The sequence below is a fragment of the Dromiciops gliroides genome, chromosome 4 (assembly GCF_019393635.1).
Source record: "Dromiciops gliroides isolate mDroGli1 chromosome 4, mDroGli1.pri, whole genome shotgun sequence".
In the NCBI taxonomy this organism is placed as follows: domain Eukaryota; kingdom Metazoa; phylum Chordata; class Mammalia; order Microbiotheria; family Microbiotheriidae; genus Dromiciops; species Dromiciops gliroides.
In genome coordinates, this window is record NC_057864.1 from 159,655,315 (window position 1) to 159,671,498 (window position 16,184).

General features: G+C 38.6%; 1 protein-coding gene across 3 annotated transcripts in view; it reads left to right on the plus strand.

Annotated features, from left to right (window-relative positions):
- ASH1L (ASH1 like histone lysine methyltransferase) overlaps window positions 1-16,184 on the plus strand; it is a 231,182-nt gene that overhangs the window by 206,356 nt on the left and 8,642 nt on the right. For all 3 annotated transcript variants that reach the window (XM_044002148.1, XM_044002147.1, XM_044002149.1), the window contains 7 exons: window positions 7,311-7,468; window positions 8,616-8,768; window positions 11,439-11,493; window positions 11,582-11,714; window positions 12,959-13,207; window positions 14,207-14,293; window positions 15,522-15,612. In XM_044002148.1, the coding sequence (XP_043858083.1) occupies window positions 7,311-7,468; window positions 8,616-8,768; window positions 11,439-11,493; window positions 11,582-11,714; window positions 12,959-13,207; window positions 14,207-14,293; window positions 15,522-15,612 (926 nt within the window). The remainder of the gene's footprint in view (window positions 1-7,310; window positions 7,469-8,615; window positions 8,769-11,438; window positions 11,494-11,581; window positions 11,715-12,958; window positions 13,208-14,206; window positions 14,294-15,521; window positions 15,613-16,184) is intronic.

Genomic DNA, 16,184 nt, shown 5'->3' on the forward strand with positions numbered 1-16,184 from the left:
GATTTACATATATATTATTTAATGTTAGTAATAAGATTACTAATAGGTGCTTGTTCCCTTTCCTAATGATAGAGAATTCAAACAACAAAACAGATATCTGGAAATCCAGAATTGCATAGTTAGAAGGAATTTCAGAGGTCATCTATTCTAATTCAGAACATAATTCCATCCACATTATGCCTAAAAAATGGACATCTAGAATTCTCTTAAAGGTCCTTCAGTGACAGGGAACTTAATCCCTTCTAAAGCAACCTATTTCATTTCAGGGCACCTATAATTTAGTCAGTAAAAATTTAAGTGCCTACTATGTGCCAAGGATTACGTTAAGCACTGGGAATACAAAAAAGAGACAAAAGTCAGTCCCTGCACTCAAGCTCTCAGTCTAATGGGAGAGAAGACAAGCAAATATGTACAAACAAGCTATATAATGAATAAATAGGAAATAATTAATAGAGGGAAGGCACTAGAATTAAGAAATTGGAAAAAGGTTAGGAAAGTCTTCCTGTAGCAGTTGTGATTTTAGTTGCAACATGAAAGAAGCCAGGGAAGCTGGTAAGCAGAGATGAGGAGAAGAGCATTCCAGGAATGCAAGACAACCAGAGAAAATTTTGCCCATAGCCAAGAGATGGAGTGCCTCATTCAAGGAATAGCTAGGAGGCCAGTGTTGCTGGATCTAAAAGTAGGTGGCAGGGAGTAAGATATAAAAAGACTGAAACAGCAGTGTTGGAGAGAGAAGGGGATGATGGGTTATGGGTTATGAAGGGCTTTGAAAGCCAAAAAGAGAATTTTTTTACTTGACCCTAGAGGCAATAGGGAATCACTGCAGTTTATTGAATAGGGAGCGGTGACGTGGTTGGACCTGAACATTAGGAAAAACACAGTGGCAGCTGAGTGGAGGATAGACTGGAGGGGGAAGGCCTTGAGGCAGGCAGCCACACTAGCAGGCTATTGCAATAGTCTTAATTAAGCATGAGGTGATGGAGGGTGATCTACAGTGGTGGCAATGTCATAGGAGAAAAGGGGGCATATTCAAGAGATTTTGCAAAGGTGAAATTAATAGACCTTGACAACAGCTTGGATATGGGGGATAAGAGATAGTGAGGAGTCCTAGGTTGTGATCCTGAGGGACTGAGAGCATGAGTTTGCCATCTACAGGAATAGAAAAAGTAGGAGGTAGGGAAAGTTAAGCAGGAACGATGATGAGTTTGACTTTGGACATATTGAGTTCACATCCAGTATGAGATATCTGAAAGGTAGTTAGAAATGTGAGATTGGAGGTCAGCAGAGAGATTAGGGTAGGATAAGTAGATTTGAGAATCATCAGCCTAGAGATGGTAATTAAATCCATGACAGCTAATGAGTTCACCAAGTAGCATAGAGGGAAAAAAGAAGAGAGCCCAGGACAGAATCCTGAGGGACATATATGGTTAGAGGGGATGAACTAAAGTGGATCCAGTAAGAAAAATTGAGAAGGAACAATCTGATAGGCAGGAAAAGAACCAGGAAAGAACATTCTTCTAAAAACTGAGAAAGGAAAGTATCAAGGACAATGTGATCAACAGTGCCAGAGGCTTCAGAGAGGTTAGGGAGAATAAGGATTGAGAAAAGCCTCTGGATTAGGCAATTAAAAGATCATTGGGCGGGGGCAGCTAGGTGGCGCAGTGGATAAAGCACTGGCCCTGGATTCAGGAGTTCCTGAGTTCAAATCCGGCCTCAGATAGTTGACAATTGATAGCTGTGTGACCCTGGGCAAGTCACTTAACCCCCATTGTCCCGCAAAATAACAAAAAAAACCAAAAGATCATTGGGGGGGCAGCTAAATGGATTAAGCACCGGCCCTGGATTCAGGAGGACCTGGGTTCAAATCCAGCCTCAAACACTTGACACTTACTAGCTATGTAACCCTGGGTGAGTCCCTTAACCCTCATTGCCCCACCAAAAAAAAAAAAATCAACAATTTCAGTGGAATTATGAGGTTAGAAACCAGACTGCAAGAAGTTAAGAAGTGAGTAAGGACAGAGAGTGGAAGCATCTATTGTAGACAGCCTTTTCAAGGAGTTTGTAGTCAAGAGTGGATGGACTGAACCAGTAGATAGGGAGAAATTGAAAATAGCTAGTAGTGTGGGGATAACAGAGGGGACAGTCTTTTGGAGGAGATGAGATCGAATGGGATCACTTGAACAAATAAAAGAGATTAGCTTTGGTAGGGAGCAAGACCTCTTCATCATGTGAGACAGATAGATGAAGGAGGAGATAGTGGTCAAAGACATCTGAGTGATAGAAGTGAGGAAAGGGGAGCTCACAACAAATGACCTCATTTTTTTCTGTAAAATCTAAGGCAAGGTTCTCAGTGAGGGAAGGGAAGCCATGGAAAATCTAGGATGGATGAAAAGGTTGGGAAGAGCACTTTGGAGAGTAAGATAGTAAGTTGATAGGAAATTATAGGATTATCTAGGATCAGTGAGCCTAGCTGAAGTTGTGTAACATAAATTTGTAGTGAACCCAGTCAAAACAATTGCGTGTTTTTCTCCACCTTTGTTCAGCAATACTTGTGTAGGAATGAAGGTGTTAAATGGTAGGAATGATACAAGGCTGGGGTTTGGTTGGGTTGGGCACAATCACAGATATGATAGGAGAGATAGGTGTTCAAGAAAGGATAACAGTATAGAATTGGATTGGTTCACCAGAGAGTCAAGATGAGGAAGAGGAGAGATGACCTGGGAAAGAATTAAGGAATCATGGGATTAGAGGTCATGGTACAGATGAAGAATAGTTTGGCAAAAGAAGGCAGAGGGAAAGGTGAAAAAGCAATAGATTATGTTTGGATAGGGGGATTTCAGAATTTTAAAATTTTTAAACAGGTGGTATTGTTGTGAAGGAAGGCAAGATTAAGGGTATGACCATCTTTGTGTGGCTGATTTTAGGTGGTAAATGAGTGGGTTAGAAGCTGAGGGGTGGGGCAGCTAGGTGGCTCAGTGGATAAAGCACCGGCCCTGGATTCAGAAGGGCCTGAGTTCAAATCCGGCCTCAGACACTTGACACTTACTAGCTGTGTGACCCTGGACAAATCACTTAACCCTCATTGCCTAACCAAAAAAATAGAAAGAAAGAAAGAAACTGAGTGGTGAGAGTATTTGAGAGAGAGTCAATATTTCTTATTTATTTATGTTGAAATGCCCTACTATGAGGGTAAAAGTTAAGGGAGGAGAGAAAAGTTATAAGCCAAGTGTAAACTCATTGAGAAAGTAAGGGGAAGTGACTTTGGGTTCTGTAGACAAGAACTACCAAGATTTTGATTATGTAGTAGATATTAATATGATATGCTGGGAAAGAGATCACTGAGTTTAGATAGAGAGAAAATGTGAAAGTGGCATTGGGGAGCCAGGAGTATTCCAATATCCCTGGCTCAACTAATAAGCTGAGGAAAATGAGTGAAGGTGCAGCCAACACTAGAAAAAGTGGCTAGAGGAGGCTCTGTCATATGGGGAAGACAGATAAGAACCAGTAGATGGAAAAAGTGGGAGGGAAAGAGATTTTAAATGAAGGGAAGTTTGTTGCCTATGGAAAGGGCACAGTAGAAGGGCTGGTTAGTCTTTGGTTTTAATTTTGGGGTGGGAGGGTTGAGGGGGGGAGAAGGAAGAATCAGACATGGGGAAAAAGGTACAAAACCATATCTAAGGGGGAAAAAAAACCTCCCTGAAAACTAGTATTGACCAAATACAAGTTGATAAGACAAACAAGAATAATTAAAACAAAGTCAAAAGACTGAAAAAAAAAAAAAAGAAGAAAAAAATGGTTTGGAAAACATTGAGAAGAGATCATTTAAGAATCACTGGACTACTTAAAAGTCGTGACCAAAAAAAAAGCCTGGATATCATATTTCAAGAAATTATAAAAGAAGATTGCTCATATCTCTCAAAACCAGAGGGCAAAGTAGAAATAGATAGAATCTACCAATCATTTCCTGAAAGAAACCTCAAAATGAAAACTTCCAAATTATTATAGCCAAAATTGAGAGCTTCCAGGTCAAAAGGAAGGTATATATGTCATTCCAAAGGAACAGAATAAGCAAAAAGAGTAGAATAGCATTGTATATTAAGATAATATACTTCTGGAAAAACTTGGGAAACCTCGCAGGAGAACACTTGATTAAAGATCAACTAAAGCAGAAATAGATATGATATCGTCACTAATGCATGGTGTCATGGAAAGAATGCTGGCTTTATAGCCAGAGGTTTTAAGTTAAAAAGTATGCTTCAGTCTGCACTCAGAGTTCATTTCTCTCTCTGGAAGAGGATAGCATTTTTCACAATTCATCTTGGACCTCTGTATTGATGAGAGTAGTTAAGTCTTTCACGGTTGATCATCATTACAATATTGCTCTTACTGTGTACAGTGTTTTTCTTGTTCTGCTTACTTCACTGTGCATCAGTTTATATCAGTCTTCCCAGGATTTTTTGAAACCATCCTGCTCATTAATAGTATTCCATTACAGTTTTATACCACACCTTATTCAACCAGTTCCCATTAATGGGCATGCCCTCAATTTCTAATTCTTTGGGGGCAGCTAGGTGGCGCAGTGGATAAAGCACCAGCCTTGGATTCAGGAGGACCTGAGTTCAAATCTAGCCTCAGACACTTGACACGTACTAGCTGTGTGACCCTGGGCAAGTCACTTAACCTCAATTGCCTCACTTTAAAAAAAAAAAAGAGCTTTGGCATTTTAGATATATATATATATATATATATATATTTTTTTTTAAATCTGCTCAGTACATTTTGTTGTGACATAACCACAGCTTTTCAAGAAATAATGTCATGGCCCACCCATACTGTCCTTTATAAAAATTTAAGCCATTTCCCACAATGGCCGTTGTTTTTGGACTGAATTTTGTTGTCTTTTAGCATTGTCTTCATCTATCACATGGTCAAGAGTCAAGACATGATAGGCAGACATGGATGTGCTTCTAACTGTATCAGTGCAGGTAGATGCATCAGCATGCTGCTGCAATAATCTAGGCATGAAGTGATGAGGGCCTACCCTAAAGTGGTAGCAATGTCAGAGAAGAGAAAGGTTTGTATCGAGAGATTAGGCAGGAGATAGCACAACGTAAGATGGAAGTTCTGTTCTATCTTTCCTCTTCTACCCCCAAGGGACAGACATGGCAGAAAATGGAATGTGTGCGGTTAAAGGGAAAGTTGCTCCTCTTTGCTTGGGAGGAAGTGTCTAATGGTGTGCTTTGAGATGCTGATCTTGAACCTGTGCTATTTACCATTTTATCATTGACTTAGACGAAGGCATAGATGACATGATTATTAAATTTGCACATGACACAAACCTGGGAGGGATAGCTAATACACTGGATCACATAGAATCCAAAAAGATCTTGCAAGCTAAAACATTTGGCCAAATCTAATAAAAAATTAGTAGTAATAAGTGTAGTCTTATACATTGGTTTAAAAAAAAAAGTACAAGAATAGAGCTTATTTTAAAATATCTACCAGTTTAAGTGGAATGCAAGCTCAGTGTGATTCAGCAGTGTGCCAGCCCAAAAGACTGATATATTTGTGGTCTGCATTAAGAGAGGTATACGGGGCGGCTAGGTGGCGCAGTGGATAGAGTGGATTCAGGAGGACCTGAGTTCAAATCTAGCCTCAGACACATAACACTTACTAGCTGTGTGACCCTAAGCAAGTCACTTAACCCCAATAGCCTCACAAAAAAAAAGAGAGAGAGAGAGAGAGGTATACGATCCATGTTAGACTAGTTATGGAATATTGTGTTCTAGCTGTAGAAAAAACAACAATTCCTTGGAGACTATCAAGAGTAAATTAACAAGCTAGTGAAAGACCTGGAAATAATGCCATAAGAGTACCAGTTAAAGAAACTGGTAATATGTAGCTTAGAGAAAAGAAAACTTAGGAAGGGTATGATAGCTGTGTTTAGGTCTTTGAAGGGTTGTCATGTGGAACCAGGTGCCCATCACCCTAGAGCAGAACTAGGAACAATGGGTGGAAAGTGCAGAGGCAAATTTAGTCTTGAAGTAACAATTAGATCTATCCAGAGGTAGAATATGCTTCTTCAGGAAATATGCAATTCCCCCTTATTGGAGAGTCTTGGGTAAAGACTAAATGACTCGGGGCAGCTAGGTGGTGCAGTGGATAGAACTCTGGCCCTGGAGTCAGGAGGATCTGAGTTCAAATCCGGCCTCAGACACTTGATACTAGCTGTGTGACCCTGGGCAAGTCACTTAACCCCAATTGCCTCACCAAAAAGAAAAAAAAAGACTAAATGACTCCTTGTCAAGTAGTCATTTAGCCTTTTATTAATGTGAGAATTCTTGTTCAAGTACTGGTTGGACTAGGTAATGTCTGGGGGTTTCCTGTGAATAAATTATCTCCTAGGTCCCTAGTATTGCACAAAGCTCAAGCATAGAAACAACTTCAAAGAATACTTTCTATAAATGGCGCTATGCAATTAGTCATGACAAGAGAAGAGACAGGTAGGTGTGAGAAGTATTTAAACCATCTTGCAACACTTGAGATAACTTGTATTTTGTCTCAGCATATCAATGCAGTTCATATGTATCTCATGATTATTGTCCATATGTATCATGTGCCTCAATCAACACCAGTTGTCTTTGATTATGACATTACTCTTAGTTTTGTATTGCTTTAGCACTTTTTCATGTTTCTTTATGTTCTCATGTTATTTCTTATATGTCTATTCTTTCTCTAGTTTGAAACACCCCTTAATGGAGTCAGGTAGTGTATCACATTATATCTCTCCCAGTGATACCCTAAACAGTGTCCTAAATGGGGGCATTTAGTGAACAATGTTTATTTATTTATTTATTCTTTTTGCTTGGGGCAATGAGGGTTAAGTGACTTGCCAGGGTCACACAGCTCGTTAGTGTCAAGTGGTTCAGGCAGGATTTGAACTCAGGTCCTTTTGAATCTAGGGCTGGTGCTTTATCCTGTTTAATTGATTTTAAATGAAGATGTCAAGAGGAGGGGAAGTCTTCGGTCATACCATCCTGAACGGGCCTGGTTAGAACTTGAATGGGAGACCGCCTGGAAAGACTAGGTGCTATAGGCTTTTAAAAAAAATAAATAAAATTTTTGAGTTTTTTTTTAAAAGAGGAAGAGAAGCATAATATGTGTATATTCTATATAATATTCACCTATCACACTTTGGAAAATTCCCCACAATTAAAAAAATGGATCTCCTACAATCCTTCTACATCCAGACCTTTTTCATAACAGCTTCAGAGTACACTTATAACTATCCCCTACCCCTCTCCCCAAAGGAACTTTGTGTTGAAACATCATGTATTCCTGGTCCGGAACTGGGAGAAAATCAGACAGAAGCAAGAGGAGGTAAAACACACCAGTGACAATATCCATTCAGCTTCCTTGTACACCCGTTGGAATGGTATCTGCCGAGATGATGGAAACATCAAATCTGGTAAGACATGCATGGGTGGGGACCCATTTACATCCCAGAGGGCTGACCAGAACATAGTTTCTTCAAATAAAGCTTACTTCTTCAAGGGAATAGTCAGAACCAGAAAATGGATGGAAAAGTTGGTCCATTGATTAACATGAGTGAATAATGTTCTGTCACAATCCTATAACATACCTGCCTATATTTTAATGAATAGGATGGGACCCCCTCTTGTCAGTCTCCCAACTACCTTCCTAAAGCCTAAAATATTTGCCTGAGGTGGGAGAGACTGAATTATAACTTGATATAATTAGGAGTGGAATGGGAAGAGTGGCAGTGTAGCTGTTGATAGACTGTTTTTCTCATTCAAATAAATAAAACCTTTGAGGTTTTTTTTCTTTCCTTTCACATAGAAGATAGTTGGTTTGTCATTCTTTGAGTGGCAGACATAGCTGAGTTCAGAATTGTTCTTTAGATAGACTGAAAGTAGAATAACTGGTATGTCCAAATAACCATGTAAACTAAAATACAAATGTTCAGAAACACCATTCTCTTCTGTTCCCTCTTGGGTTCCCTGAGAGTGCTACTATCACTTTTAAATTACTAATCAACATACTTAGCATTCATTGGGAGCTTTGCTTTTTTAAAATTAGCTACTCTGTAACATTCCCATAAGATTGAGGAAAGAGCTTTGCCTATATATTTGTTACAAAGGGTTTGTTTGGGGGGGGGGTCTTTCTTTTTCAATAGCGGGGGAGGGGTTGGAAGGGAAAGAAGGTGGATTTTCATTAATTGGGAGAGGCGGAGAAAGGCATCCTGGTATATTAGAGAATATACTGAGCAAGCCCTAAACAAATTCAGAACTGCCCAAAACCTCAAGATATTTCAGTGGCTTGCTGATTATAAAACTGGCAGTAATTTTCTAAACTTTTATGTAATTGGTTTTCCTACTTTTAACAAGTCTCATATCAGCCACATGGCTAAAATCCCTGTTAACTCTTATCATTGGCCTTTCCAAGAAACTCTAGTATTTCTTGTATTCTGTAAAGAAAGAAAGAGGCCTTCTTAAGCTACTGAAACTTCTGAATCAAACCAAGAGAAATGTGGAATAAATGTAAGGAATTCAGGCTCACACTGAATGAAATGTGTCTCCTTTTTGCCTTTCCAGATGTCTTCATGACCCAGTTCTCTGCCTTGCAGACAGCCCGCTCAGTGCGGACAAGGAGGTTGGCAGCTGCAGAGGAGAACATTGAAGTGGCCCGGGCAGCACGCCTGGCCCAGATATTCAAAGAGATATGTGACAGCATCATCTCTTACAAAGGTGACCAGATCCCCAAGAAAAGTTTCTTTCCCTCTTCACATCATCTTCCCATTTCCCCCTCATCTGCCTCAAAGCCAAAGTTTCCATAATAATACCTTGCATTTCTGTTGCACATTAAAGTTCACAGAGTGCTTTCCCCACATATTCTCATTTGATCTTTATAAACCTTTGAGATTGATAAACAGATCTTATAATATTTAAAGTGCACACACTTAGAGATGTTGTATGATTCAAAATTTTCTGGTGCATAATTATCTGATAGCAATAAAATTTGTTAATATAGATTTGAAATATATATACATGTATGCATATAAATAATAGCTGTTTTTAAAAAGCAAACTATATTTTGTAGTATCATTCTCTATAGAGTACAAATTGCCATAATTTCTTTATTTAAATAATAGCAAGATCACTTTCTGCCCTGGTAGGGAAAAAAAGGAATACTCTTCTCTAAATTCTATGTACTCTCTTGCTCGAATGATATGTTGGTGATATATGTGTGTGTGTGTGTGTGTGTGTGTGTGTGTGTGTGTGTGTGTATGTATGTATGTATGTATGTGTATCTGCTCTATATAATAAGAGTCCCAGACCATCAGTTTTCTCATTAGATCTGAATTTTAGATATATAAATATTAGGCCACCCTCTGTGGCCTTCCTGAGCTAGATGCTGACAAACTATTTGGTATCTTTCAACTTTGCCCACTCTGACCAATTGGCAGGAAGAATATCTTTTCTCAATGGATATAGTAATGTCAGTGATAGTGTTGGTATGCTTATTTTACAGGTGAGTCATTTGAGGCTCAGAGATGTTCAGTGGCTTGCTCAATGTCACATGGGTAGTAAGCTAGAACTTGAACTTAAATTTCCTGACTTAAGGTCTATTGCTTTTTCTGCTTTTTTACAATGTAAGAATATGAACTTTGGGTTCATTAAAATTCTTCTTACATATCAGAACCTAGAAGTATTAGACTGACAAGGGCTTTGAGCAAAGATTCACTATGTCTTTACATATCTATAATCTATTCACTTCCCATATCCAAAAGAATTTAATTATGATAGGTAATCTGTCACTAGAAATTACATTCTTGGACTGAGGGCCTAGGACAAATTGATAAGGGCCTCATCTACATTTTCTGTAGTTTCCCACTGTGAGGCAGCAAATCAACAAGTGAAAAGATAGCTTGTAAACACAGTAAGAGAAAATCCCAATGCAAATTTCCATTTTGCTTTCAAAGTTTCATATACACATCTTCATCTCTATCTTCCTCTTTCAGATTTTAGAATCATTAAGGAGTGGGAAACCCTGTGTGTTTTTTGATGGGTGTTTTATGAGCTTAAGTTGAGTTTTTCTGGCAAGGATGATGAATGTTTTGAGGTAGAAAAAAGAAATTGAAGTGTAATTGCTGTTTCCTGCAGTTCATGATTGGCTTTTCTCTTTCTTCTTGCCTCTCCTTCCACATAGAACAAAGAAGCTGATAGGAACTTAGGTCTTCTCTTTTCTTTCCTCTGTGTGTCCTTCATATTTTCAACTTTTATAACCCAACTCCCACTGGAGTCAAAGAGAAGTAAACAAATAGAAAAGGGGGCCAGCCTGTCCTAAGGCACAAAGTTACATAGCATCCTTTGCTTCCTTCACATTCTTAACAAAGATTGCCATCTTACCATCATCCCCCTTCATCTGAGACTGGGAGAGTAGTTAGACGGTGGCTGAAGACATAAGCTGTATTTGGAGATAGAATAGTAGACTTTCCTTATCTTTGGAGGAGCTTCTAGAAGTTAAATGAATTAGCAAATAAATTCAGATTATAACATAATAAGTATACCTATAATTTTTGACATAGATGTTCTTTACATGGAAATGCACTTCAAAAATATTCACTATTGGGGCAGCTAGATGGCACAGTGGATAAAGCACTGGCCCTGGATTCAGGAGGACCTGAGTTCAAATCCAGCCTCAGACACTTGACACTTACTAGCTGTGTGACCTTGGGCAAGTCATTTAACCCCCCATTGCTCCACTAAAACAAACAAACACAAAAAACAAAACAAGAATGTTGGAAAAAATAAAGAGCCCTAGATTTAAAAAAATATATATTCACTATCCTATATTTTTCATTATGGAGGACTTGATTTTTTAATACCAACCAAGTACTGTTAACTCTAAGTCCTCTGATTAGGACTTGGAAATCGTCTTTGTTATAATTTACATTTCATTATAACAGTACTTCTTGAGGGATTTGACCAATATATCTAGCCCATTTCAGAAAGTGACCTCACCATGCTCCAGAAATTTTATGAAAGTAACTAGATTCTTCCTTTGTAATCTGCCTCTCACTGTTTAATAGGAAGTTCTTCCTACTGTCAAACTAAAATTCCTTTTGTTGCAATTGAAACTTATTTTCTTCCTTAGTCTTTACACAGCATCAGCTGTCTGCAGTATTTACTTATGTTCCTGTCTGGACTTGCAAATGCCTTCTGACCTTTGGCCTTAACAATTCACATTATTGGAAAGGCTTTGGGGTTTGGGGTTTTTTTTTTTTGTTTTTGTCCTAGAAACCAAAAGGAACTTGAATCTTCTGTGCCCTTTAGTTTCTGGGTCTTCCTCTTACTCAAAAGAGAATTGTACTGTTTCTACAAAGTCCTTCTAATAAACGTTGCCTTCCTTTGCAGATTCTTCCCGACAGGCATTGGCAGCTCCACTATTGAACCTTCCCCCAAAGAAAAAGTACGTTCACATTTCTCCTGGGGGTTAACCAGGGTATATGGGGACAGGATAGGTGTCCCAAACTGACAGCCCTGGTTTTGTGTTCCAGGAATGCTGATTATTATGAGAAGATATCTGACCCCTTAGATCTCATCACCATTGAGAAGCAGATCCTGACAGGTTATTACAAGACAGTGGAGGCGTTTGATGCTGACATGCTCAAGGTCTTCCGGAATGCTGAGGTGAGGCTGGGTACAGTCCCTGAGATCTCTAAGTTTGAGCTCACGGAAAAGGAATTTGTAGTGAAAGTAACTATTATAAGTCAAGAACACTGGCCCCTTCTCCCTTCAGCTTTCCCTGCTGATCAGTAGGGCAGACCTAAAAGTGAATGAATGCTGTAGCTCAGCAATATTTGTTGAGCATCTATATAGAGCATAGTAATGGTGAGGAAACTGCTTTATAAGCCTAATAAAAGCCTGTCCTAATACAACTCATTATTACCCACATTTGTGTGATTCACAAGTTATAGTATACCTCCGAAAGAAACATCACTGATAAGATAAAAAGCCTGCTATATCATGGTTAGTCTTATACACTGGTACCAACATTATAAAGGAATTACAGAATGGCTATATAGTATGTTGTAGGGATAATGACTGATATAAGGGCAATGTGTAAAAATCTATAATAATAAAATAATTAGGGAACTGCCTTGAAGCCAAAAAAAAAAAGTTAAAGATTGTGCTCCTAGATGGTAGTATTACTGGGACTTTTGGAGAAGGCAGAGGTAGCCTAGAGCTATGAACTAAAGGAGTAAAAGAATTGTCATCGTATGGCAAACTGTAGAAGAGAAATTTTTCTGTGTATGTGGAACATCATTCTGTGTATCAAACAAAAATTTGAAGGCCAAAGAGGAATAACAGAAACAAGAATAAGTTTAGCTTCAATGGAGGTATAGATAGAGGCATATGGGGGAAGTAAGAAGTAAGAATTGACAAATATTGAGAGGATATGAAAATTCTAAAAACAGTGATCAGAAGTTCATATAGTAGAATTCCATTATCACATAGTTCATTATTTAATGGATTTGGGTCTACCATGAGTCAAATTTTACATTAGCATTACTTGTATTATAAGCTTCATAAAATAATTGTAATCTTGTCCCTTAATGTCAACAATATGAAATGTATCAATTTTTTTTATCAGATAGGCATTAGGACCACTGACAGAGCATAAACAGTAAGATTTTTATATGATAATCAAAGTGGCTACACTAACTGGCTTTGAAGATTATAGCTTCATTCCAATTCATGTCTGTTCAACTTAGGTGAATAGTTAAAAAATGCCTATTTGTGTGCTAAGCACTGTTTGGAAGACATCACGACCAAAATGGGAAGGCAGGATAAATCGTCCTCCCACTTCAGGCATACCTAGAAACCAAAATTTAAGGAGACTGAGCTTGTGGTTTCTCTCTTCTGTCTCTTAGAAGTACTATGGGCGCAAGTCCCCAATTGGGAGAGATGTATGTCGGCTACGCAAAGCATACTACAGTGCACGGCATGAGGCATCAGCTCAAATTGATGAGATTGTGGGGGAAACAGCAAGTGAGGCAGACAGCAGCGAAACCTCAGTCTGTGAGAAGGAAAATGGGCATGAGAAGGATGATGATGTTATCCGCTGTATCTGCGGCCTCTACAAGGATGAAGGCCTCATGATCCAGTGTGACAAGTGCATGGTAAGAAGATTCAGAACAGAAAAATTTCTGATCTGTAAGGTGGTGTGTTTTCAAGCAACAAACCCCTGCCTCTTTATTTGACTTAGATACACTTTACGTGTACTGTCTCTGTGTGTCTTGTGGCTGTATAAAGGTTTCCAGCATCCATCACTATTCATTCTCCTTTCCCATTCAATTCAGCAAACATTCACTAAAGGCCTTTTAATACGCTACACATGCCTCTGCACTCCTTTGTGAAGGAAAACTAAATTAGTGAGATTGTGTTCAAAGGAAAGTTGGAAGAATAATCAGGAAATCTGAGGAATGGTACTAATATTATGTAAGTTGTTACTTTGCCCTTGAGACATACGTAGAAAGTATGCAAGTGTATAGCTATTATTGTGGCTACCTATTTCATATCCTTAGGAAAATTATAGCGATAAACACCACTCTACAAAATAGTGGTAGTTTGGGACAACAGTCATCTGTCTCCTTCATTTCCTTCATTTTATTTGCATGTATTTACATCTTACCAGTCTCTTGTGAGTATGTTGGGGAAGTGGAGAGACCTGAATTCAAATCCTAGCTCTAGTACTTACTGGTTGTGCGACCTTAGACAAGTCACTCAACCTATTTTGGCTTCAGTTTCCTCTTCTGAAAAAAAATGGTAATGATAATCTTTGCATCAGGTATCTTGCAGGATTGTTAGGAGTAAGGAAAGCCTTTTGTAAACTTTAAAGTACTCTAGAAATCTGACCTGTTCTTATGCATTTATACCTAATTGTTTTGCCTCTTTAGGAAATATTTTCATTTTTCCCTATCTGTACCTCTCTGCTTCTGTCTCCCCAACTCATTCCCTTAGCTACTGGATACATTTTCTTTGACCATCTAAAGGAATGTTCTTCTACTGCCAAGGAGGAGGAAGGGATCCTATGGTTCTAGGCCTGGTTGGCTCCATTCCCAGGGCTTTTCTCAATAAATCTGAGACTCTTCTTCACTATTTTCAACTTTTCTTTGCAGGTGTGGCAGCACTGTGATTGCATGGGAGTGAACTCAGATGTGGAGCACTACCTCTGTGAACAATGTGATCCAAGGCCTGTGGACAGGGTAAGCAACCTTATGTCAGTATTCTGTGATCTATATAGCAAGGAATATGATATATATGACCTTATCTCTTCTTCACCCCTACTATACTTTCAAATTCCTGGGCCTCACTTGTTCAGAGAGAGAAGCTACTTAGAAAAGTGATAACAAATAACTATATGAAGAGAAGGGAGTATAATACCTTGAGTAACCTAAAGCAGTAAATACTCTAAAATCATTCATATTTTATTTATAATTACATTTAATGATTATTGCAGCAAATTTGCCTTTGCCATTATGTTTTTCTTAGACCTGTTAAAATAATCTTGCATTCCCTAAAATAGGAATAGTGCTCCGTAAGTGTACTGGATAACAGGGATAATCTGCTTTTGATGTGCCACAGTTAATCTTAAAGTTTGAGATTGATCATATTGTATTGTCATCTAACCAACCACAGATCACAGTTTCATTAACAGATGATGGTCTGAATTTAACTCAGTTAACATTGCCTATTCTATAGTGAAATTTCTTAGGGTACTTAGAACTTTTAAGACTTCAAGTTTCAGGGTTACACCTGAGCACATTAGAGATGAGGTGGGGACTGCTCATACTTTTCAGCATTCATTCAGTCTCTAACCACATTCTGCCAAAACTGGATCCTTTCCATTTCTCTTGGTCTCTGAAAGAAGGTTCTGTCACCTTGCATAAGAACTGAACATCAAGGCTCCTGGGATTGTCATAGAAGGATTTTAATGTTTGAGTTATCCCCTGCCTTCAAACAAGTTAGCTTTTCTACAATCCACATATATCAGAGAATTTCTTATTCTAAAATATTTCCAAGAAAGGAGATGCTATCCTTTCCTTCATTTAATTCCATACCTTACAGTTCAAAAAGCTAATTTGTTGCCTCAGTACCTCCTAACCTACCTCATTTCTTGTTTTCTATTCTAACAAAGATAGAACAAGTGACTACCACTCTCTTAATTTGTCCATTTGAGACATAGACTTGTCAGATTTATCTTCAGTCTTTCTTCCAAGCTAAATCCACACTTTAATCTTCTCTCAGAAGTTCATTTTTCAAAAGTGAGTTTGAAAATTCTCTTAGTCAACGCCTGGTGGATTAATATAACTGAGCTTAGGGTTTGGTAGGCTGGGAGTACAAATCTTAGTTTCTTACCCCTCTTTAGTGGAATTTAGTATGTAGGTAGATCAGAGTCCCAGCCCTCACACTTTGGATTCCTCCTCTCACCAGGAGGTGCCCATGATACCTCGGCCCCACTATGCCCAGCCTGGCTGTGTCTACTTCATCTGTCTGCTCCGGGATGACCTGCTGCTACGTCAAGGTACACATATGGGACCTGGCCCTATCCATTCCAGCTGATCTTCTCAAATGCTGAGAAGCTTCTAATATTTGTGGAGTTATCTGTTCATTTAAACTTTCATAATAGTGTTTAAAGCTTTTTTCATCCAATCCTCATGTTTCAGCTCACTCTTACCAATGGAAAAAAGAAAAAAAATAATTTCTCTCTTTTAAAATGAGGCAATACCTTAAATCTGAAAGGCAAAGAAAAGTGGGTCCAGGAAATGGAGATAGCTTACTCATTCCCATGACATGCAATTGATTTTTACCTACAAAAATACTATTTAGACCTCTGCACCCCTGAGCATTCTCAGAACACTTTCTAGGACTTAACCCTCCCAGTTTAAAGTTAATCTGTTATAGTCTCAGAGTAAGCTCATGTAGGACACAGGGTTCATGCCATTTAACATGAATGCCTAACAAATCCCTGTGAAAAGAAGTCAGCCAACAAGTATTTATTAAGCACTCACTTGTGCCAAATACTACGTTTGGCAATGGTGATACTAGAATTAATTTGGGACAAATAGATGGCCTTAGATTCAGGGAAGAACTAAA